This window comes from Canis aureus, chromosome 24, assembly GCF_053574225.1.
Source record: "Canis aureus isolate CA01 chromosome 24, VMU_Caureus_v.1.0, whole genome shotgun sequence".
In the NCBI taxonomy this organism is placed as follows: Eukaryota; Metazoa; Chordata; class Mammalia; order Carnivora; family Canidae; genus Canis; species Canis aureus.
Window position 1 is genome coordinate 31,842,353 of NC_135634.1, and position 25,397 is coordinate 31,867,749.

Genomic DNA, 25,397 nt, shown 5'->3' on the forward strand with positions numbered 1-25,397 from the left:
TTTCTGGAACGGACCATATTCACACAAAACCACCAGCCATGATGGCAATGGCCATTTTCTCTGCCTCTCAGATGAAGTTTGAAAAGCATTCTTTTCAATTTCACTTCCTCCAACTGCGTACTTCATCACTCCCCACACACCATCTTCCTTCTCAAAAAATTTGTTATCCCAACATATTTTGAGAGTCCATAAGGAAACACAGATCCTAAAGTCAGACTGGACGATTTCACATTCCAGCTGTACCATTAATTAATTATCTGCCTGAGTGACCTGAACTGAGTTATTCAACCCCATTAAACTACAGTTTCTTCCTTTCTAAATTTTTTTTTTAATTTTTATTTACTTATGATAGTCACAGAGAGAGAAAGAGAGAGAGGCAGAGACATAGGCAGAGGGAGAAGCAGGCTCCATGCACCGGAAGCCCGATGTGGGATTCGATCCCGGGTCTCCAGGATCGCGCCCTGGGCCAAAGGCAGGCGCCAAACCGCTGCGCCACCCAGGGATCCGAGTTTCTTCCTTTCTAAAATAAGGATATTGATAGGAGTCACATAAGTCTTAATGTTACTAATGCTGATTAAATTGCATGTGAAGGGAGCACCTGGGTAGCTCAATGGTTGAGCATCTGCCTTTGGCTCAGGTCGTGATCCCGGGGTCCTGGGATCGAGTCCCCATATCAGGCTCCCCACAGGGAGCCTGCTTCTCCCTCCACCTATGTCTCTACCTCTCTGTAAGTCTCATGAATAAATAAATAAAATCTTTTTTAAAATTATATATAAAGCATTTACTGCAAACAAGGCACTCAATATGAGTAAATTCCATTAAAATTATAGGAAAACATTAAAAGCTTTGGAGCTGAAGAATAATACTTTCTCACATAACAACAATCATCTGTGTGTGTGTGTGTGTGTGTGTGTGTGTGTGCACGCGCTTTAGAGGTAGTAAATGCTCCCTTCCACCACTGTACCAGTTCATCTTCCTTGGTTCTAGAATATTTAAGTTCACTTTTCACTTGTCTTTGTGAGATTCCCTGCTGAATTTCAGAACAATGTTTGCCAGAGTGTATCTAAAGCACTCCCAACAGTTTGTCATGACTCTGATGCATCTGTCGAGCAGAGAGAAAAAGAAAGACATGAAATCAAGACCTGGGGCTCATGCAAAAGAAAAAAAGTTGTGTGGAGGATAAAGAATGCTATGAGTTCTGTATGCCGTTACCCATCACCATGGCAGTGATTATCCCTCACTGTCGGAATCAAGTTCATAACAACCTTTTTAATCACTGTTTTTTAAGTTTGAAAATTGAGTAATTAAGATAATCCCTAAGATCGTTCAGGCTCTAAGATTCCATTGTTTTGTCATTCTGCTACCAAGAACAATGTGACAGTTACTCTGTAAGATGTCAAGAGATCTGAAATGTGATTCCTCCCATGTAAATTAATGGATAAGACTGGAGAAGATAAAAAAGATGGGAAAGAACATTTTAGACATCAAGACACAACTTGAGAGGACTGAAAAATGAGCCATGATGGGTCAAGTTCATAGTGAGTCTGGTTAGAGTAAAAGTATTAATGCTAGAAGCCAGCTTACATTGCATACGGTGAAGGATCTTCAGTGTCAGGAGCCTGACAAACACTTGGCAGCCCTTGGCGCATGTTGAGCAGGGGAGTATACTAGACCATCACAAGGCATCATCAACAATAACCAGCATAATTTCAGCATAATAGAAAATTGCTGGCCAAAAGTTGGCAAAGCCAATATTTTGTGAATTTTGGATTCTCATTAAAAAACACAATTTCCATGTTCAGGAGAGAAGGGATGCATACTAACTTAGGCTGTGTCTATGCAACTCCACATCAAAGAACAAAGGGAATATTTAGGTAACCTTATTTTAATATGGACCATTTTAATGGATTCCAGCTTGTTTTTAAACGCAGTCAAAACAACTCACATATGTGGACTCAGCCTAAATTTCATTTTTTCATTGTTTAAAGCTGCATCGTAGCCATCCAGCGATGTTGATGAGAAGTGGTACAAACCCACCCAGTGGGTCTGCTCTCACATGCTCTTGCACATGAGAACGAGGTGAGAACAGCCGCTGAGGATATGACACATAGGGGCTAACCAGTCAAACGTGAGAAACGCAGATGCATTTGGAATCATATGAAACATTTTAGAGATGTAAAAATACGTGTGTTGGTTTCTTTGCTTGTTTTCCTAGCCAATTGGCCTGTTGGCTTGCAAATAATATGTACAATCTGTGTTTTCTTCCAGGGTCTTTCTTCCCTGATTTCAAGCCCTCAGAAACAGTTTTTAAAATAGCGTTTTGGCTCGGATACCTAAACAGCTGCATCAACCCCATTATATATCCGTGCTCCAGTCAAGAGTTTAAAAAGGCCTTTCAGAATGTCTTGAGAATCCAGTGTCTCCGCAGAAAGCAGTCTTCTAAACACACACTGGGCTATACCTTGCACCAGCCCAGCCACACCCTGGAGGGGCAGCCCAAGGAGCTGGTGCGCATTCCAGTGGGATCAGGAGAGACCTTTTATAAGATCTCCAAGACGGATGGGGTCTGTGAATGGAAAGTTTTCTCTTCAATGCCCCGTGAATCTGCCAGGATTACAGTGTCCAAAGACCAGTCAGCCTGCACCACAGCCCGGGTGAGAAGTAAAAGCTTTTTGCAGGTGTGCTGCTGCATGGGGCCCTCGACCCCCAGCCATGGAGAGAACCACCAAATTCCAACCATTAAGATCCACACCATCTCCCTCAGTGAAAATGGGGAGGAAGTCTAGAGGACAGGAAAGGTCAGAAGGAAGGGGACTGAGGGGGATGAGCTTAGGCACCCATCCCACTTCCTACTTGGAAGGTCAGTTCACTCTTCCTGGAGGACAAGACAGGACTATGAGACTGGGGACCGCCTGGGAATGGGATGGGGGAAGAGACCCGACTCTTGGGCAGTGGGTAGGGCTTGGGGAAGAAGGAGGATGTCACACAACCATCCAGTTCAAAATGATGATAAACAGCATTTCCTTGAGGCTAATGCTCTCTCGGTCATCCTCTGAGGCTGCTTTCCACGTCTGGCCCTTGCAACAAAAAACACCATGGGAAACAGAATGTCATACACAATCCAAAAGACTATAAATATAAGGTTATGATTTCATCATGAATATTTTGAGCACACACTCTAAGTTTGGAGCTATTTCTTGATGGAGTGAGGGGATTTTATTTTCAGGCTAAACTTACTGACAGCCACGTTGGATATTTATGAGGAGAGGGCCCTGAGAGGAAGAGCCTTAAGATGGTGGCCAATATCCAGGCACATTATTTTTAGAGCACGTTTTAAATTCCACCATTTCTGACCATATCGTTTCTTGACTTGGGTGAAACTTGACAGTGAGATTTACCTTTTGCTGCAATTTGAGCGGATACTTCCCCCGATTCCCTAGAGATGAGGGTGAGGGGCACTCATTATGTGTCTGAACTGGTGGAGCCACACCCTCTAACCCTCTATGCTTGAGTCTAGACAGTCTGCAAAAAGATGGCTCTTCCTCATGGGAGACCATAGAGATGAGGGTTGGTTTTTTCAACTTTACTGCTACAGAAAGAATTCCAGTAAGCAGTTCCAAGATCAAATCAAGGAAGGCTTCTCGTGAAACATATTCAAAGATCAAGGGGGTGGGGTGGGTGCTGGTTTCATGCTAAGAGGCTGCAAACTTCCTGCACAACCTTTTCGATGTGGCCCAGAAAGGCTTTTCTTGGCAAATCGCTTACCTTTTCCAGAACACCATTATGAAAATCCAGAGCTTATACTATTTTGAGAGGCACAGCTGGACTTCCATTTTTCCTCAGCGGCTTTGCTACTGCATAATGAATGAGGTTCAAGGTCCTGAATGCACATGTAGCATGGTGGAATGAGCCTTATGATCCAGGTATATCCTTCCTGAACTTTGAGAGATACACGTGCTTAGCTTGGGAGGATACTGACTGGTCGCCAGAAAATCGTCTAAAGCAGGAATTTGCAAATAGTTTTCAACAGAAGCCCATTTAATCCCGTTGAAAGATCCAGGAGCCCGTTCACTTCATCTGTTCCCACTTTCTACGGGAACTTGGGGAACATTCTTTCTGTATACCAAATTCTGGTCACCCTGAATAACTCCGCTTATGACTAGAGAGGAAGAGGATTATCATATGTAACGAATTAAAATATTTTTCACTTTCCACAATAAGAGTTTAAAATACGATTTATGGGTTTGGAATAATTGGTGACCAGAATCGCTGATCTGAAACTGCTGGACTGACCATTTCGGTGACCTCTTCCCCCTATTTGAGTAATTTCCTCTATGAATTTCAAAGTAGGTTGTGGCTCCTGTTGAGCTTTCACAGCCAAGGCAGGGGCTCCTTATCTTTTCTTCTTCCTATGGGGCAAAATGCAAATGTCTTCAAATGCTTCTTGAAGGCTAATATCTTTGCGCACTGCCATGGTTGGGGGGGTGGGGGGCGGGGGGATGTTTGCATGTGGATTTGAGGCTGTTGTCGGCCATGCCTGGACATTGAATGTTTTGCTTTTTCAGCCTTTTCTGGAGAATGTCTTGCTGACCAGACAGGCGCTATGCCTTGTGCTTATAACGTTGATTCTGGCGTTAGATATTGGCTGGATTTTTAGATTCTTCTAGTCTGTCTGCATGTCCCATAACAGCTCTACCAGATGTGGTGTCCTATTATGGATAAAAGCATCAGAGAAGGACTTGACTATGCAAACTTCACTTGTCTTCTGCCTTGATAGGAAAGATACATTTCATTGTTGAGTTTCTTTCAGGATCTGAATATTAAAAACCACTTTGGTCAGGCTCCCTTTTCCAGGAAGAGCACGCCCATGAAAAGAATGGTAATTGTTTTGCTTCCATAAAATATGGCTCCCTTTAAACACCGTTTCCAGACAAATTTAAATTTTAGATTTTAAAAAACTAAGGATGACCAGAAAACTAGCATCAAAGCCACTTCTAATCAAAACAAACAAGTAGAAAATCTTTTGGTCATCAGATAAAAGCCATGACAATTGTATTCATGTGAAACTGTCCTTAAATAATTATCTGCTACACTCTTCACCAACCCCAGTCCCTCCAGGGAGGCAAACTTTAACATTTATTTCCTTTCCCATAACACAATATTAGGTATAAACACGCCAGTTTTACAAAAAAATTGATAATGTCACCCAAGACTTAGTCGAAGTGGGATAAACAATACTCAAGTTATTTTTTACTCATCCACAAAAATCTCTGTACCTTTGAGCATGCCAAAAAACTCTCTAAAATTGTCACAGTTAAACAAATGATTGTCATATTTATACTCACATGTTTACTGCTTCTATTTGGAGTTCGAAGAATTTACCCAGAGTAACAGTGGTCAAAATGTTTTCTCTAATGTGTTATAAAAAGCAGTTGCTTTGAGACTGTCTAAACATCACAAAAAAAAATCCACTTGACATTATGGGATAGGCAAAATTTGAGTTTCTTCTGTGGTTTGAATTGCATGCATTAAGAAAGACCTTGAGTTTTTCTACTTAAACATTTCCCTAAGCTATGGCAAGGATTTCAAGAAAGCATTTTGCTTGTCACAGTTTTCTTCCGCTTGCCTTACTCCTGTCTCATCCAAGATCGTTCTGCCTGTCATCACTTTGTGTTTGCTAACACTCCAAAATATTAAGGTTTCGGACTCTCACTACTTACCTGGATTTGTCCATCTGTGGTGGACAGTGGTTTGGGGGGTAAATACATATATTTTTAAGTCTTTTTTGTTAGCTTCTTTTGTGGGCCAGGCATTGACAGGGCATTACATACCCCATTATCTATAAACCTCATAGCAATTTCACATTTCTATCTCAAAGGGAAAAATCTGATTGTTAGAAGTGATTAAGGACTCACCCTAGGCCAGTGAGGAACCGTGATTCAATCCTGGATCTGCCTAACACTAAAGTCTACACGTTTTTTCCAGTGCCTCTGCCTCCTAAACAGTGGGGGCAGTAAGGGGGGATGTACTCCAGTTCGGATTGGTTATGCTGAGGATATGAAACCATGCAGCATTTTAACGTTTTGTTTCTTGGGGATGTGCCTTCCAATTAAACCTCTGTACGTCTACTGCCAGACTCCAGCCCAGCCAAATCCCCAAAACAGACCATAATCAGAAGGGTTGGGTGCCTACCTTTCAGACTGCACCATTTTTTAGGGGATAATGGCATGGAAAGTTATTCGGGCCTTGCAAGAAAGATAAATTCTATCAAACTGGGAGCAGGTGAGCATGTAAGAAAATGCAGAAGAGGCACATTGGCTTAGAATGGCAAAACCCAGTTGGGGATATAAAACACGTCGCATAGGATGTCAGGGTTATTGAGTACCAATCACAGTTAATTGGCACACTTTAAGGAAGTATATCCCTTTTTACAATAAATAAAAACAAATACAACATCACTCTCACCTGTATTCCAACATTGTTTTTTTTTTTTATTTGAGTTGAAGAGACAGAAGGAATAAGAGATATTTCACCAGGAATTACACAGAGCCCAGAGAGCACGTCAAACACATGGATTTCATGCATGTCCCCGTAGGGGAACAGCTCATAATGCTGATCCCCAGGTGCCCAGAGACATAGGCAGTCTTTGAAAATGAATAACCAGTTGGCAGCCATGGCTGTGGGTTAGCTGGTGTCCACTTGTTCTTGGATTCCTTTTTGCAAATGAAAGCTTTATGCCCTGAGTATCTCAGATTGCCTCAGCGCCTCAAAGTGAACCAACCCATCACCAGACCTTCTGGTCTAGTAAGTCTCGTGGTCACGGCCTAGGAGTGAGAACGTTTTAGGAACTCTTTGCTGGGGCAGGTAATTATTCACTCTTGAATCACAGCTACTTAATCAGAGCTTGACAAACATTCTCATTTGCTTCTGGGGTTGGTTCTGCACAGGTCCTCTTGCCAAAAGAGATGCTGCCTCTGCGTATGAGTACTTGTTGACTTAATTAAGGAAAGAGCTCTGCTCGTCAACAAAGGGAGAAGGGAGCCCAAGCACATGGAAGGTAAACTCTACAAGCAAAAATAGGGTGACCAAAAAGAAGGCAATGGTGGCCAGTAGGAAGGCAATAGAGGTGTGCTCACTGTTACTCTGATTTCTTTTTATACTACTAGGACTTTTAATCCTGAAACCACCTGCACACAGCTCCGGTCCAGCCTGGTTGGAACACTGTTGGCACCTGCTCCTTGTCTACATACTGTGCTGGGGAGCAGGGCTGAGTCCAGGCTGCTGAGGGGTCCACCGTCTTCAAAAAGCAATGACAACAGTGGCCTCCAGGCCCTCCAAAGTCCCTGCAAGATGAGCAAGTGGAGATGACTTTGGTGACTGGGCTGGCAAAAGCAAGTTAGGATTTCGGCAGAGGACACCCAGGCTCTTCCATTGTTCCCATCAGCACTGCCTCACTCATGCCCCCTGCCCCAGACCCAGATGTCGTGGGGGCACAGGATGGAGCTTATCTGCTCTGTGCAGGAAAATATCATTTCTTCTTTGCTACCGCAACACAGATTCCTGAGTCTCCTACCTAAAAGGAAGGTTATGATGGTGGGCAGGGGGCAGTGTTGAGAAGGAAGAGGAAGACTTACCCTGGACATCACTCAAAGCAGGATGCTTGGTTTAGTAACACTTTGCTGCAACTGATAAGCAAGGAACTGTCCTGAAGCTGGTTGCTTCTTCATTTCCAAAGACAAACTGATTGTCTTTCCTTTCCATGTGGCTCAGGAGTCGTTACATCACTTTCCCTCTATATTGCAGTCAACATGGCCACATCATAAGCTGGAAATGATTAGAGCTAAACTATGAGAAATACAGACTTAATCAGGTGAAAAAAATCTACAAGCAAATTCACACTGCATTTGTAGAAAACAATAATGAAGGCACCAGTCTATTAAGAAGCCTGAGTACGAAAAAAAAAAAAAAAAAAAAAGAAGCCTGAGTACAGGAGGTGCCTTCAGATGCAATAGAAAAGAAGCTAAGACAGGAAGTCCCAACATAAGCTTGTATGTCTTCCCATTTATGTAACACTGTGTACTTATCCAAGTAATTTCGCCTATCTCAAGTCATCTCTGTGAGGGACAAAGAGAAGGAAGGGTGTATTATCTATACTTAACATATGAAGAAACACGGAGACATAGAGACTTAAGGATGATGCTTTGAATAGCCCCAAATCCAGCCTCTGACTCTGTTTTCCATGATACCCTCAGTATCCCCAGGGTCCTCTGTGTTTCTTGAGACCATGAATTTCCTATGTCACTCGTTCATCTCTGATCCATATTTTCAGTTCCATTGGCACCTTCTCTCCTATTCTGCCCCTGCCAGCGGCTGGGCAATACAAGATTGTTCTGAGTGCATATTTGTCTATGCTTTTCTCATTGGCTAAAGGACAAACAGATGTGATTCTGTTCTTTCTCCCTAGATAGGCAGCACCAGAGCTAAGGAAGTAATCGGGGCAAGGGATTCTTGGTTTGCTCAACAGGGTGACAAGCAAGGCAAAGCCAGCAGTGATTAACACCTTAAGAACCTCAGGAATGCAAAGGTCGCAAAAGAAGTTTCTAGAAGCTCCTCTTCCAGTGAGCCTGAGGGTTGTTGTTACATCCTTTTGTCATTGTCAGCAAGCTGCTTGCTTCCTCTCCTGCACCAGGCACTGCATTTGGCACCAAAAAAAAAAAAAAAAAAAAGTCCCAAGAGGCGCAGACAATCCCCAGCTTATGAGCTGGGTGTGTTCCAAGTTCATCTGTTGCAAGTCAAGAACAAATTTTTCCAAGAATCATTGTTACAGATGGGGGAGGAGAAGGGTGTTCCCAGACCAAGTAAAAAAATAAAATATATTTAATGTACACCTGGGGTTGGCAAACATTTTCTGTAAATAGCTAGATAGTAAATATTTGAGGCATTGCATACACTCTTTGTCGCATCTTCTTTTTTGTTTTTTGCTTTTTGAGGGAACAACCCTACAAAACAAAAAACAAAGAAGCAAAAAAAAAACAAACAGCCATGAGCCAGATTTAGCCCATTGTCCTAATTTGCCATCCTTGATCTATGCTATCTCTAACTTATGGTATAGGAACAATAATAATGCTAAGCAGTGGATTTCAGTGTTCAACTTACAAGCATCTTTTTTTTTTAAATATACCATTGATATATCTCTACCTGACCACATTAATACTTCCAACCTGCATGATTTTTTAGATGAAGTGACAAGTTCATACTTGGGGGGAGGAGGAGGCTGCTCTGTGTAACCCATTCACCCAAAAGACATACTCTAGCAGGTCATTGTAACTTTTACCCAGGTATTGGGACAAGAGGGAAACACCCACCACCCCTGCCTACTGTTAGGTTCTGTAGAACAGGTAGGCAGCAGAAGTCCAGGGCATCCATGGGGTGGAGACAGGGTCTTTCAGCTTTTCACCCCACTGGCAAAATCTCCCAGCATAACCCAGCTGACTCTGCAAGTAGCAACAACCCGTGGGTGCCATTTGCCCACAGCTGATGTGAAATCCCTCCCGGAGCACTGGAGCCTGTTGAAGTGGTGGTCCCAAGAGGCCATTGGGGGCCATACCTGGCTCCTTGGGAAGGACTTCTGACTGTGGTACCCTGTGCCAGGACATCTGAGGGTCCACCTTGGGGATCACCAAGAAACAGGGTAACAGAAAGAGATGTTGGAGGGGAGGGACATCTTCCAAAGACAAAAATTCACTTCGAGCGGGACTTCTTCTCTTCTTCATCCTTTTCCTTCTTCTTTCCCTGTTTCTCATTTCAGTTTAAGCCTGAAATCACCTTACTAGACTAAAAATGACATTGCCATGGAGAAACATTCAGCCATCCCCTGCAACGATGAAGCCATGACTCTCAAAGCTAGCATGCCCGTCCCCGTCCTCTCGGGCAGTGAGGGGAGACAGATGCTGTCAGTTGGAAACGAGGGGTGCCCTTCTGGTGGCCTAGGACAAGGTCCACAGTGTTGAGACCTGAGACTCGGTGACAGGGCCAGGGCCGGGGCGATGGGGGTAGAACATGGGATGGTAGCAGGTGCAGAACTGATGAGAAAGGACCTGCAGATATTGATAATGACATCAGTAATATATGAAATAATGGAACACTATCAAAAATATTGGTACTAACAGCAGTGCCTCGGTTGGGCCCAGAAAGGAAGGCCTGGGCTGGTGCTCTGTGGCAGCTACCCTTCCTCTCTGCGTCCCCTTCAGCTTTGATCCTGTCCCTCCGTCCTTCCCAGTCTCCTTTCCTTGTCCCTGCCTCTCTCTCCATGATTCACCCTCTACTTTTTTCAGACTGACAAGCAACAAATGATGGGGTAGGTACCCTGGCCCCAGAGGGTGCCTGTTCCCATGGATACCCTGCTCTGTGCATTGCCCTGGGTGGCAAAGGGGGCTTCCCGCAGCTCCTCTGTCCCCTCCCCAAGTCAGGCCTGAGACTGCAAGCTGGTGTCCCTGAAGCCTCGGGGAGCCCTGGGCAGGAGATGGGCGCCCCCGTGAGGACTTATACCTGTGCCCCCATGACTGTCTTTCTGCACTTGTCAGTTCCACTTGAAGGCAGGTGCAGACACAACGTGCTGCTGGTCAAGTGTGGTTTCCTGTTATTTCCATGCCCACCCATGGGTGAGCACATCTTTTACCAGTCGCCACCTCTCGCTCTGACATTTTGGAAGTCTTTACTGAGCCCTACGATGTCACCTTCTCATTCTCTTCTGCATCGTTTGTCTCTAGCCTCTGTGTGCCTTTACCTTTCATTCTCTCTCTTAGGCCCTAGTGCCTTCAAGACGTGATTAATCCCAAAGCAAACCTGGTTTCAGGTTAGCATTAAGCAATGATTGCTCCCTCAGAAGGCATACCCTAAGCAAAACTGAACAGAACTCAACCAGGTGACAGGTGCTCCTTGGCTGGTGCTCCCATCTGTCCCCGTCCCTGCCAGCTCCTCTGCCACTGGAACTTGTTCATGGTCTCTCTCTATTCTCTCATCATAACTCTGTGCCAGGAACCTCTCTCCTCTACGAAGAGGGTCCTCTCCTGTTTTTGCTGACACAGCTCCATGCATGTGTAACCCCCCTGTGGTAGTCTGCTGGGGCGTCAAAGCAAAGTACCCCGGACTGGAGGCTTCAATACAGATGTTTATTCTCTCAAAGTTCTGGAGTTTGGACATCTGAGATCGAGGGTCTGCAAGGTTGTCTCTTCTGAGGCCTCTCTCCTCAGCTTGTGGCTGGCCACCTTCTCCCAGTGTCCGTACATCACCTTCCCTCTTCCCTCTTCTCTCTTTTTCTAAGGACACAGCCTGATTGCATCAGGGCCCACCCCAATGACCTCATTTAACCTTAACCGCCTCTTTAAAGAAACTTTCTCCAAATGCAGTCTCATTCTGAAGTCCTGGGGGTTAGGAATTCAACATATAAAATTGGGGTTGGGAAGGGACAATTTACCCCATAAACCATTCTCCCCATTCTCTCCTTTCTGCCTATAAAATCTTATCCACAATTCTTTCCCCCAAATCAAAAGTTCAGATTCAGCCCTTCCTGACTATCTTCTCTGAGTTCCTACAGTATTTGTCTCTAAACTGTGTTCGATAGTTAATTGTGCACTCTATTTTTTATCTTTCTGTTGCTTTTTTAAAAATCTATATTTTTTTTCACTTTAAAAGTACTTTGCACCCATACAAGTTCTGTCTTTCAACCAGATTAAAACTCCTGGAGAGAGGGAGCTGTCATGACATTTCAGATGCCCAGAACTGTCCTCGGCCCCCGAGGGATCCTAGCTAAGGATCCTTGCTCCTGCTGAGCAAAAAGAGACAAGGGACCAGAGCCAAGCACTAGTTACAGGCAGGGGCTGGGAGACCAGGTCCACAGGGCATTTGGAAATATCAGATGCCCCACCAGGAAGGCTCAAGTAGTAATAGGACTTCTGAAAAGTTATAGTGGGATTCTAATCAGAGTGCAGAGCACAGCCATGGGGAATCCCAAGTTATCTGCTATCTTGAGTCAGGCAAGCACTGAATCTCGGAGACCTCTGCATCCAGGAAAGCAGACCACTGTCTATGAATGGGACAGCCCCTGCACCCTGAAAGCAAGGTGAGATGCGGTAAAATCGGGTGAAGAATCAACAGCAGAACCCAGTGCCAGGAAATGGGTCACAGAGGAGCACGCCGTAGGCTGTGATCACCTCGGGGCCCCAATCCCAGCGATGGGGGACCTAACGCCATTTCAGTCATGTCTGCCCTATGTCAATAGCAGCATGGAAAATGGGTGCTAATGAGCCTTCAGGTAGCTTTTCCTACACCATGTCTCACAACCTAGAAAGAATAAAGGAAAGGAAGCGACACTTAACTTGATTGGATATGAGTGGGAAACAGCCATTCCCTGCTCAAAGGCATTTTAATTCTAATCCTCTTGAGACCACCTCCCAGTAGTCCTGCCCCAGCCCTCAGAGCCTCTAGTTTAGGGTCTTAGCCATGGCAGTTCCTGCCTGTCGAGTGCTGCTGTCCATACCATGTGGCTTTAGAGTGTCTTGGCCTGGTCACCTTGCTTCTCTTGAGAAATTCAGTCCCATTTCTGTTTCATCAACCCCACCTAAGCCTTTTATAGTAGACAAATTGATTGCTGGCATAGTACTTCCCTGGCAGCCATGGAATGATATCTTCTCTCCTGCCTGGTTCCTGCTGGTTCCTGCTGAGAAGCAAAGAACATTTACCCTCATTTGGAAGGATCAGGACCATCCAATAACAGATTTGATTGAGTGTAGCAATGGCTTATTGATTTATCCACTAAAAGAAAGAAGAAGAAGAAAGAAGAAAGAAGAAAGAAGAAGAAGGAGGAGGAAGAGGAGGAGGAGGAGAAGGGAGAAAAAAACTTGTTTTTCTTCCCCAGTCTGGTCTCCATTCCTTTTGCTAAACCCAGCTTTATCTTCATAATGAAAAGGTTTCAGCTCTGCAGCTTGGCTAATTGAAGTTTCAAAGGTTGGAAAGCCTCTGGCTCATTAATCAAAAGCTGGGGAGCAGCAGGATGAATGCTCTGCAGTCCGCAGCACCTCCCCCACCCAGCCCGTGTGTCCTGGCAGAGATGACAGTCCTTGTAGAGGGCAGGGAAAGAGGGAGCTTTGATGAATAGGTAGGTGGATGGGCAGCTTTAATCAAAAATAAAGGGTGCCCAAATGCAATCTGACAAGAAGGCTATTAAAAAAGTAAAGTGATGAAATCTTTTTAAGAGCAAAACAAGGGCTGCCTGAGTGGCTCAGTGGTTGAGTGTCTGCCTTTGGACCAGGTCATGATCCCAGGGTCCAGAATCAAGTCCCGCATCAGACTCCTCACGGAGAGCCTGCTTCTCCCTCTACCTATGTCTCTGCCTCTCTCTCTATGTCTCTCATGAATAAATAAATAAAATCTTAAAAAAAAAAAAGAGCAAAACAAGCAAGTATTACAAACATTTAAATAATTCTTAGTTTTCTACATACTCTCTTAAGGGGGAGTTGAACATTGTCTAGGGGCTAATTGGATTAAAAAGGAGGGTCCCACACTTGCTTATATCTCCATCTCCAGGAGCTCACTTCACCCTCTGCCTTCCTATCCTGAACATCACATGCCACCCTGATAGCTAAACTTCAGCACACACTCACTGACATTCTGCAACAGAAAATTTGCTTCAGCTTTTAAAGCCTGAATCAAAACACATGCTTTCTTCATCAAATGCAGAGGGAAGAAAATAGCTCCTTTGTCTCTAGGGTATAACAAGTCACAGGCAGCCCACTTTCCAGTAACACCACACCTACTTAACCCAATATTGCAGACAAGGAAATGAGTGCGCTCCGTATGATGCACTGTGATGAGGTATAAAGTTTAAGTAGGAGAAAATACGTTTAGAGCATCTACTATGTGCCAAGTCCTTTGCACATTTGGAAATGATAAAATGTAAGATTATTTTTTAATTTATTTATTTGGAAAAGAGAGAGAAAGAGAGTACATGAGCAGGAAGAGGGGCAGAGGGAAAGGGAAAGAGAATCCCACACAAGCTCCACACCCAGCAAAGAGACTGTTGTGGGGCTCAATCTCCCGACTGTGAGATCATGACCTGAGCAGAAATCAAGAGATGCTCAAATGCCTGGGCCATCCAGCTCCTCTAAAATGTAAGACTTTACAGTCACCTTACAAAAGAAGCGTTTTCACAGAGAACCGGTACAGTGATATGGGTGTGAGAAGAATACAGAGTAAAGTCTGCAGGGAGTAAGGAAAAGGACAAAGACTGGAAAGAGTTGAGCCTTCCAGGACCTCTTCCTGCACTTAATTCACCTGTCCTGGCCATTGGCTTGGCCTGACCTTACCTCTTCCACCGAGAACCAGTCATCAGAGGAGAACTAGCAGGATCTTATCAGTAGGGTTGTGGGAAGAGCCATGGACTGGGAGCCACAAGGCCTGGGCTGAATTCCAGGCCCCATCTTATTACCTAAGACATCCTGAACAAGTCATTTGACCTCTTTTGACTGCATTTTCCTCCACTGTGAAATGAGGTAAGCAAATAAACTGGCACACATAAAAATGCCTCATGGGCTGATACAGCGCACAGAATCATAGTAGACCCCCCCAATAAATGCTAGTACTCTTTCTCTGTCTTCATTTCCCCTCCCAAATGCTATATAAATACAACTTTATTATAACACCTTTAAGGTATCTTAAAGCACTGAGAACTCCACAAGCAGGAAAAGATGGAATTAAGTCTTTCACTTTGCTTTCCATAAATCCCAGTTCGGGTTGATCTGTGTCCAGAAGTGGGTCGTTACCAGTTCAAGACACTAATTAGTCTTTCATGAGAAAGTCACAAGAGGTGTGGTACCATTGCTTGGCTATCATTCCTAAGTTTAGAATGCAGGCACCAAATTCCAAGTTTCTGTTATCGACACCCCCACCGCCCCCACTGCCTACCACAACTATGCTATTTTCTTTGGATTAGAAATACCCTCACCAGAGCATTCTGCTTTAATTTTTAAAAATCAGACTCACTGAACTACTTTGAAGCTTTTCACCAAGTTCTCAGATTATAGGCAGCCCAGAACAAGAGTACCTGTCTGAGGGCCAGCGGTTGTAATCTCTTTCAAATTAACTACTTACTTGGCAGTAGGAAGTATTTTGTTATGATGGTTGTTCTATGAAAGACACTGTGTAGCATGCAGTCATTATATAAAAGATGTGTGTCTGTGTTTATGGAAATGATGCTATGAGAAAGAGAAATGATTTTGGCCACTGGACGGCAGTAGAAAATTTGAAGCAAGGTTTCGGTTTAAAACCATCTAAAGAAATAGGGCACCACCTGGCCTGGGTTACTGTCAGGAGTGTTTAGAAGATAAAACAGCAAATTCCCAGTCATGACCCATAGGCAGTTTTTATTTCAGTCAAAACTGAAACCCACATCATGGAAACATCAACTCAGTCTCAGCTCTAATTTCAAGTTGTCAGTGAGAACCTTGGTACTTCTATGGAGCCTCTTAAATGATCTGCAGGCCCCTTCCATGCAGGTGGCTTGACAGGAAAATCCATACTGCAAGCTCCACTCCCCATGGCTCAGTCTGTGTGGGGCAGGCAGCCATACTCAGAGGCTGTGCTTGACAGGGACCTGCCACCATCTCCCTGCCAAATGGTTTCTCATAACTCGGAATCTCAAACTTGTTTTACATGGAAGGGGAAAGTCACTTTCGGGGATAAAGTTCTTGGCCCAACTCTGCTTTGTGTAAACACGGTCTATGGCTATTTTGGTCTTCTGGGTTTTGGGAAGCCGAGTTATGGGCAAGGGTGAATGGGTTGGTGTTGGCCCACATTTAAAAGTTTTTTCATTCTTTCAGTGCTAGGGGAAGGAAAACTGAGAACATCACCTCAGAGGGACCAGAACGGAACTGCGTTAACCAACAGGGAAATAAATATGGGCCTCCATTTAAAAAGAACCAGCTCTACCAAAGTAAAAGATAACCGTGAAAACGGATATGTTGAGTTTGTAGTAAGAATTCTTACTCTACACTCTACAAACGGGTACAATCTTAGTCATGTTGATACATGATGCTTGGTACATTAAAAGTATTAACATAATTTATTAAAGGTCAATGTGCCTTTTTTGTGAGGGAACATATACTCATTCATTACATGAAGCCAACTTCATGTCCATTAGTGCTGTCTTCACGGCCCAATGAAGTAGGTGCCCAGCCCAGGTCCCTTTCCTGCTACCCATTGTCTTTTGAATCCAACTCTGAAAACTGTAAGTCTTACCTGCCACATGGATTTACTTATTTATCAAGCATTCATCTAAGACACAAGTCTAATATATTACCCTTGTCAGTGCTGGGACAATAGTGATTTAAGGAGTGACTGTGGATATAAAGACAGAAAGACGCATTTAGGGAGAAAATAGTGCAATTTTTGCTCAGGACGACTTCCCCTGTTGCATTCTTAAACATTAAACACTAAAGTTCTCTTCATGTCCCTCAAATTCTAGCACCTCCATAAAAGCTGAGGAAGCCATGCTGCATAACCAAATCACCTTTTTCCAAGGGAAGCTGTCATTGCACACAGCAGTCTTTTGCTCCTCTGTCCATTCTGTAATATTCAAGGAGAGCTCCAGACAGTGGAGGAAACAAGGGTGGACACATGGTCCTTGTCCTCAAGGTCTATGGAGAGGACAGGAAAGTCAACAATTATAGTAAAATGTGGTAAAGCTCTGTGGCACAAGAATTCACACAGAACCAAAAGAGTTTAGTGTAAGGCACCCAAGCCACCCTTGGAGTTAGGCTTTTCAAAAAGGTGACTTCTAATTTGGATCCTGGAGGACAAAATGGAGTGGGAAACAGAAGGAGTTGTTCCAAGCAACTAAGGACTGAACCCATGCAAAGGCCCAGGGACTGGTGAACCTCACACACGTGCTGGGATTGCCTCTCCCTCCAGCTTGACAGGTCACATGGAAATCAGCTTTCTATTTCATGGCAGCCAGTTGGCTCTACAAACCTCATACCTCAAGTCCCATGCAGGAAAATCATGCCTGATTTTCTTCCTACTTTGTTTAAGCCAAGGATGAAACAAGGAAGAACCCGTAAATTATGAGCCAGGGGATTTCCTGCTAGAGCTCCTATGTTAGGCTTGACTGAATATTGAAAGGCCTTGGTTTCTCAGTTGTCTGATTCTCTTTGTTTTCAAGGCTTAGCACACAGCATTACAGTGGGATGGCTAAACAGAAAAAAAAAAAAGTCTATTTCTCATTGTGCAAATAAACATTTGTTGAACATGAAGTGGCTAATCCATAAGAATAACCCAATGCTTAGGAAGTCTTTGCAAGTAAATCTTACATGATGCAATTCAGTGTTTTTTAAAATTGAAGAATTGTTTTTAGCACAAAAATGTCATATAATATTTTAAAAAGGAGTTTTCCCCACCATGCAAAAATGCAGAATATAAATCACTAGAATCACTAGAGTCCCTCGAGGCTACTTTCACAACATCCATCATTGGAAGGTGGGTATCAAGACACTGCTATAGTAGCAAAGGGTAACTGGCAGATTTTGCAAACCCAATGCAGCAGATGTGGTGGGAGCAACTGAAATAAAATGAGACCTGAGTGTAGCTGCACTGCTACAATCAATTAGCAGTTGGGAAGGACTTGACTTGCTGGAACTAAGGAAAATAATTCTGGAAGTTCATTCTGTCTGTGAAATTAAAACTATATTTTAGTAAATAAAGCTGATGCCATTTAAACATGAACCTGGCTTTAAAAACATTTCCTGGCTTACTGCAGCTTTTCTGCTTGTCTACTCATTAGATCTGTTCAAAATACAAACATGGCATTTCCACTTTGCCAGAGAAGCAAATGTGGGCTGACTGGCTGATTTTAGCTGCTATGATTTTCCTGTAGCCCTTGCAATTGTCACGGTGAATAAGGTCCCTGCAGGGACATTTTCTAACTATGCAGTATTTGTGGACTACGCCATCTTCTCCAGGTTTTAGTATTTGGTTGATTGAGTTGATATCATGACCTTGCCCTCCGTGGAACAAACAAAATTCATCTGAGCCTTGCTGAGTTTGGTATGTGATCTATGCTGTAAAAGAGAATTGTCTCCCAAGTCAGACTAAGTTGTTCATGTATGTGAGTCATTATACTTGAACTTGCTGCAGCATTTTGTATTGATGCATATATATGACACCCAGGCTGACTGCAATGGCTTCTGAAGCATCTAATTCCTTTCAAATCGATTCAGTATCTTTGAAATGTGCTGGTTATGTGTTCCTGAATTTTCTACATGCCCATTTTTACAGGTTCATTTGTTTTATGATGTGATGTGGTGAATAATCACATCGGTTATTTTTTTTTGAAGGAAACAAATGTACATATTCCTAAGCAGATGAATAAATTATTGAAAAAATATACTTTATGAATCATACAGTTCACTGTTTAAAAGGAGTTTATTTTATTTGTTTAATAAAGTGACTGTTCAGGTTATAAGCATTTATATTGTCCTTCTAAATATGGATGCCATAATATTTAAGCGTTGTTGAATATTGATGTATGTTCCCTAATAAAATATTTTAAACCTCTTTTAGACACACAGCGCCCTGGTTCTTTGATCATAATGTATCGTTAACATGTCAGTTGAGAAGTGGAGTGGGCAGCTCAGAGAAGGAGAGTTGGGATTTGACCAGCAAAGAGCACAGATGTAAAATATGCTGGTTGGCAGCATTCAAGCACAGGTAAGAGCCAAAATCCAACAGCATCATCCAGATTAGAGGGAGGGAAATGTGGTAGTGGAATCAGGCATAGGAGAACATTGAATGTCTTTAAGGCTGGGTATATTAAGTGACCCAAAGCCAAGGCAATAGGTTAGGGAGGCTAGTGGTCGGAGAAGGTCATGGGCAACATGATTGATTTGACAGGAGTTCTTCAGTGGAGATTCTCATTTGACCACGTTCTCAGAACCTGCAAGGCTCAGGATTACCTTCTGAGCCCCATTCCCTCAAGGTATCATGATGGCATCACTGGGGACAAGAACAGTGGGGTCAGATTGTCACAGGCTTCAAATTCCTTCAGCCACTTGCCACTTATATGATCTCAAGCCAGTTATTCAACCCTTCTGTATCTTAGTTTTCTCTTCTCAAAGACAGGGTTGATTATTATACATCACTCATATTACTGCTGGAATAATAAAATAAAACACTGTCTGTAAAATGTTTTGAAAAATGCCTGACATCTAGTTGGTAACCAGCAATTTTCAGTGTGACTGCCCACAAAGATGACCACTGCCCTCCTGGTGATGAAGGGTCATTATATTTTTTACCCAAAACCCTTAGCGTCTAAATCAAATGATAGAGTCACATCTCCTATACTGATTTGGGTTTTGCCAAATGGTGGTCCTGCAGATGTTCTGTTGGTCACATTTCAGTTGTCATGATGGCTCAGTTGTCATGATGGTGGCCCTGGACCTCCCCCCCCCCCCCCCCGAGCTTGGGCAGTGGAAGGCAGATACAGGATGGAAGAGCATCCGGAGATACATGAAAGTTTGCAGTTGCTCAGGCTTTATTTTCCCAGAGCTTGGAAGTGGCATAACTAGTTTGCGGACTAGCATTACTGGGTTATGCTGATGACTTCTCTTTTCAACTAATTTAGCTTTTGCCCCAGGATCTAAACTATGGAAGACAGAAACAAAGGAGACATGATCAGTTCTGCCACTGATTATAATTTATGGTACTATTATCAATAATTTGACATGAAAACATGCATCTTTGTCAAAATGCTTTGGAATCACATTGTCCGGGTTTGAATCCTAACCAGTGATGTGTCAGTAAAAGTTTAGCAACCATATGTCAGAGGAAAACACATTTTTAAAAAAGCATACCATGTGGTGTATTTGCCAATTTCTGTGATGTAAATTCTCCTACACTGACAGATATCAAGTGGCCAACATGACATCATAGAACATATCTTGAGGAACAGATTGGACACGGTTGCCCCTTTGGAGCCTGTACAGCCACCTTCAGCACACCACAGGTCCCATCTGTGCCCCTTACTAGTGTGTAGCCTAAGCCCATCTGTGTGTATAATGGTAACACTTTCTCATCAGACTGAAACATGTAAAGAATTTCTGTGCTTACCGCATAGAACCACTTTGTATAGGCACAAAGCAGAAACCATTTCCGAGGAGCAGAAGTGTTCATCCTTAATTCCTAGTGCAGCCACTCCTCTGGAATATGTGTGGTAGTACTGTGATCCTTTTTTTTTTTTTTTTTTTGATATTATATTACATTGACTCCCTACCACCACTCCACTTCCACTGAGTTTGTTAGTCTCTGTTCTAGACTGCAAAAGTTTCTTACTGAAATTCTATTCTTTGGCATTTTTACATTAACCATTTAATGATCCTGTGAGCCAGTTTCCTCAAAGAGCCTCTTAATGCCAAATCATTCTGTGAGCCAATTATTATTATCTCTCCTGTTTATAAATGTAAATTGCCTCCAACAGAGTTTGTGAAAAATAATTATTCTGTCGTAGGTGGACAGAAAAACCACTCTCTCTGTGCCCACTCTTCTCTCCGTTATTATGTTCTGATCCACACCCTCTTTTCAAAAATAATATATGTACACGACAAAGTAAATAATTAACTCACTGCAGCATCAAGGGGTTGGGATGAGTTTGGGGCTCCTGAATGCTACCATAGGGCATTCTGCAGTTCTTTCTGCAAGAACTATGCATAGAAAGACAAGAACCAAAGTAGAATTTATTCATCCCCTAGAGCTCTGTTCCCACCTATGGTTTCTTTTTTTTTTTTTTTAAGATTTTATTTATTGATTCATGAGAGACACACACAGAGAGAGAGAGAGAGAGACAGAGCCACAGGTAGAGGGAGAAGCAGGCTCCATGCAGGGAGCCCAATGCAGACTCGATCCCAGGACTCCAGGATCACGCCCTGAGCCGAAGCTCAACCACTGAGCCACCCAGGTGTCCTCCACCTACGCTCTCTTAAACCAACTTGTTTGAGTCTAAAATGTCCAAGGGCACCTGGGGACTCAGTCAGTTGAGCTTCCGACTCTTGATCTCTGCTTAGATCTTGATCTCAGGGTCATGAGTTCAAGACTCACACTGAGCTCCACATTAAGCATGGAACCTACTTTAAAAATAAATAAATAAAAAGAAGAAAGAAAGAAGAAAGAAAGAAAGAAAGAAAGAAAGAAAGAAAGAGGAAAGAAAGAAAGAAAAAGAGGAAGAAGAAGAAGTGTCCAGATTTTAAGAACAAACTCCAATGCCCACTCCATTCAGCCCTATGAACAAGGCACTGGTAAAAAAGCTGAAATTGGGGGAGTCCCTGAATGGCTCAGAGGTTTAGGGCCTGCCTTTGGCCTGGGGCATGATCCTGGAGTCCTGGGATCGAGTCCCATATCAGGCTTTCTCTGTGGAACCTGCTTCTCCCTCTGACTGTGTCTCTACCCCACCCCCTGAATAAATAAATAAAATATTTTTTAAAAAAGAAAGCTAAAATTGAAAGTATAATTATGGTCACACCTACTTCTCCAAGTGAAGCTCTGATCACAATGCAATGAGGATGGGAACTGAAGGAAGAAGAGTGGAAACCTGCCCACTAAGAATATAAGGTCCAAAAACAACCAGGCAGAGTGTACATTTCTCCTCAGTTCGGCAGAGGTGGGGCCTTACGAGCAAAGGACACCAATGAAAATAAATCCACGGGATCTCTGGGTGGCGCAGCGGTTTGGCGCCTGCCTTTGGCCCAGGGCGTGATCCTGGAGACCCAGGATCGAATCCCACGTCGGGCTCCCGGTGCATGGAGCCTGCTTCTCCCTCTGCCTGTGTCTCTGCCTCTCTCTCTCACTGTGTGCCTATCATAAATAAATAATAAAAAAAAAAAAAAGAAAAGAAAAGAAATCCAAAGTTTCTTCCTTTCTATGAACAAAGGTAGAAGTACAAGGAGAGAAGCAGACATTCTTCCCACCCTCCCCACAGATATATCATGTATGAGTGTAAGTTGAAAAGTAATACTTCCATCTCTAGTCCTACTTCCCTCAAACTAACTACCATTACCATTTTCTTGTGAATTCATTCATTCAACATGTATCTATTGAACATGTATTATATGCCAGGCACCATCTCAGGATCCATTAATAAACAAACCCAGGGATGTTGCCTCATGAAACATCCATTCTAGAGCATCTTCCAGAAATGCTCTGTGTGCAGGCAAACATATGGATCTTTTAAATATCTTTATAAAAGCAGAATACACAGATATTCTGATCGGTTATAGCAGATGCATTTTTATAGTTCTGTGATTAAGCAGTTGGTCAATCCCCAATTATCTTAGATCTCTGAGGTTTTGCCTTTACAGACATCCTACAAAGTTAATTAAGCAAAATCCAGTCTCTTGCCCTTTGGAAAGTTACATTTTGATATCATGTGTTCTACAAAAAGACTTAGAGCTTATTTTAGAGCTTCTAGCATATTTAGGAGCCCATAAACTTATTTCAACAGTGTTGTCACTGCTTAAAATATTTTTGGAACTCTTCAGAGATTGCCTTGGGGTCAATTTATATACAGTACCTCCCCTAAAAAAAATCCCGTGTATTGCCACAAATAGTACTAGACCAGACCACGAAAGGTCTTGCTCCAACACGGAAGGTGAGCCTTTTAGCTGAGGGGACAACTTCAGAGATCGGCCCTGTTTGACTCTGGGTGACTGGTGCTGATGCCTTGGCTAGACTCCTCTGTCATCTTGTTGGCCAAACATAAGCTGGGAGAGTTAAACCACTATAAAAAGCCATTCTGCATAAATTCAGTGGAAAAAATTAGGTCAATGGTTTTCAAACTATTAAAAAAAAAACAGTGCAATCCTTTCTTTGGATGGAATCTTACACAGAAGCACAATATGGCAGAACAAAGAAAAGCAGAACAGTACTGGAATGATGTGGGGAGTAGTGTAAAGCCCCAACCACACACACACACACACTCACACACACACACACACGACCTCTCCCTGGTGGCCTCTATGGGACCCTCAAGACTCCCTAGAGCAAGACTTATACAGCACTGAACTGCACATTCTTCTGGGGCAATGGGTATCTTGCCTTCCCATAGCCCTGACACACCGCACCCAGCCAATAAAGGTTTTCCAAGAGCAAAAGGAGATTGGGTAGTAAAAGGGTATGGGGGAGGTGGGTGCAGTGAGATGTCTCCTTAAGCAGCTCAGTTTTTAAAGAAGCCTGCTAAAGATCAATAAAAGGCCAATTATCAAGAATAATTACCACACAGATGTTCATATCTGCCCGAATGATTTCCTAAAGGTGGAAATCCAAAACAAGCAGAATGTTATGAAGTCTACCAAAAGAAATAGAGGTGTACTAACTCTCTTTGAATTAATCATGGGATGAGTAAGGGACAGGCCCATAGTTGGACAGGATGGGGTAGTGACAACTAATAATAGAACACGAGACAAATACTCAATTTCCATCTTGTTCCCTTCTTCTTCAGCAGAGAGAATAGTCTGTTTAAAAACAAGAAACAAAAAAAATAAATAAAAATAAAAACAAGCAACAAAAGGGCACCTGGGTGGCTCAGTGATCGACCTCTACCTTTGGCTCAGGTTGTGATCCCAGGGTCCTGGGATCGAGTCTTGCATCGGGCTCCCTCTCAGGGAGCCTCTCTCTGTGTGTCTCTCATGAATAAATAAAATCTTTTAAAATAACCAATAAGTAAATGATATAAATAAAAATAAAACAAGAAAAGTAATGTATATGTGTTTGAGCAGAAATTCATGGGAATCATAGCCAAGGCAGGTGGAATGACCAGGAGAGGCCCTGGCTCGGGAGCCATGGCAGCAGTGGAGGGGACCCATGGAGGAGGACGAATTGGGTCTCTGAGGGGCCTGGGACCCACTATCCACCTTCCCTCAGCAAGTTCTGAATAAATTAAGAAAAAAATATTGGTCAGGGAATGGCAATTAATTAACACTTGTTTACTACTTAAGGATTGTTCTAAATGTGTTGTATATGCTAACTCATCAAATGCTCCCAACCAACCTATGAAGTGGATTTGATTATTTTCCCCCTTTTATGGAAGAGAAACTAAGGCCCAGCAGGATATAGGAGTTTGGAAACATACACAAACCTTAGTAGCAAAGCTAGCTATTTTAAACCAGTTTCTCTGACTCCAGAGACCAGTCCCTTAACCAATGTGCTATGATAGCTTTGGAAATTGGACTGTCAGAGGGGAGTTTGCTAGTAAAACCCCAAGTTGGAGGATTGAGCTTATATGAACGGGCAAATGAGCTTTGTGTGGGGCTGCCCTGGGGGAAGGGCAGGCCCAGGGCCCAAGGGGTGAGGGTGCCACCTAGGAATGGCATAGCCTGGAGGGGCAGAAGGACACTGCGACTCCCAGAGGCCAGCTCACTGGATAAAAGAAGACAAAGAGCCTGAGCTGAGCCTGCCCTACTTGTTTCTTCCAACCTCTTCAATCTGATTAAGCTCCTCCATGGGATGGATGGAAAGAAAGATAAATAGTAGGGAAAAGCTCCTCCCTCTAACCCCAAGCACATAGGATGCTCTGTAAGGTCAGGGGAGCAGTGGGCCCCAAGTCCAGTAAGAAGCCAAGTTCAAGGCAGTACAAAAACCCAGTGATGAAGCAAAGTGGATGGGCTGACTACCTGCAAATGTCTAAAATCAGGAGCTATCCCGGCATTAAAGAAGCTGCCAAAAATGAAACTGGGGACCCTGGGCAAAGAGTCAGCAACTATGTCACCATTCATTACGTGGCTTCAAACACCTTTATGTGGCAGGTACTCTAGACACTCTGCCCAACCTGCTCTTTACAGCCAGCTTTTTTTTTTTTTAAGATTTTATTTATTCATGAGCAAACAGAGACAGAGACATAGGCAGAGGGTGAAGCAGGCTCTCTGCAGGGAGACCGATGCAGGACTTGAACCTAAGACCCCGGGAGCACGACCTGAGCCAATGGCAGATGCTCAACTACTGAGCCACCCGGTGACCCTACAGCCAGCTTTTAAAGCACATAGTATGTTCCTTTTACAGATGAGCAAACTGAGGCACGGCGGGATTTAGGCACCTGTTCCATTTCCCAGCTGTTAAATGCCAGAGCCATATTTTCTCTCTGGTTCTAACAAACCTCACATTCTGGCCCAGAAGAAAGAGAAACTTGTGGCCAGGCAGACATATTCAAATGCTACCCTGAATTACAGCATTGTGCATAATAAAGCTTTTAACAAAATGTTTAGTGTATCTTCTCTGCAAAAGCATATTCGATACCTACATTCAACGATATTTTCTCTTCCCAAAATTAAGACATGGGGTTTCTGAAGCAAGGCAGGATCTTTAGC

The 25,397-nt window shown here is 43.3% G+C and overlaps 1 protein-coding gene and 1 long non-coding RNA gene across 12 annotated transcripts in view; one reads left to right on the forward strand and one right to left on the reverse strand.

Annotated features, from left to right (window-relative positions):
• ADRA1A (adrenoceptor alpha 1A) overlaps positions 1-8,885 on the forward strand; it is a 109,961-nt gene extending 101,076 nt beyond the window's left edge. For 2 of the 11 annotated variants that reach the window (XM_077868762.1, XM_077868763.1), the window contains exon 4: positions 2,269-6,458. In XM_077868762.1, coding sequence (XP_077724888.1) covers positions 2,269-2,786 — 518 coding nt within the window. In that variant the 3' untranslated portion in view covers positions 2,787-6,458. Of the gene's footprint in view, positions 1-2,268; positions 7,058-7,166 lie in introns of those variants that run through there. The other 9 variants (XR_013363144.1, XR_013363145.1, XR_013363141.1 and 6 more) reach the window with 9 other exon arrangements.
• Positions 6,472-25,397, reverse strand: part of LOC144296004 (uncharacterized) — a 40,344-nt gene continuing 21,418 nt past the window's right edge. The window contains exons 3-4 of the long non-coding RNA XR_013363147.1: positions 7,635-7,824; positions 6,472-7,343 (exon numbers count right to left, since the gene is read on the reverse strand). This is a non-coding gene — a long non-coding RNA (uncharacterized LOC144296004). The remainder of the gene's footprint in view (positions 7,344-7,634; positions 7,825-25,397) is intronic.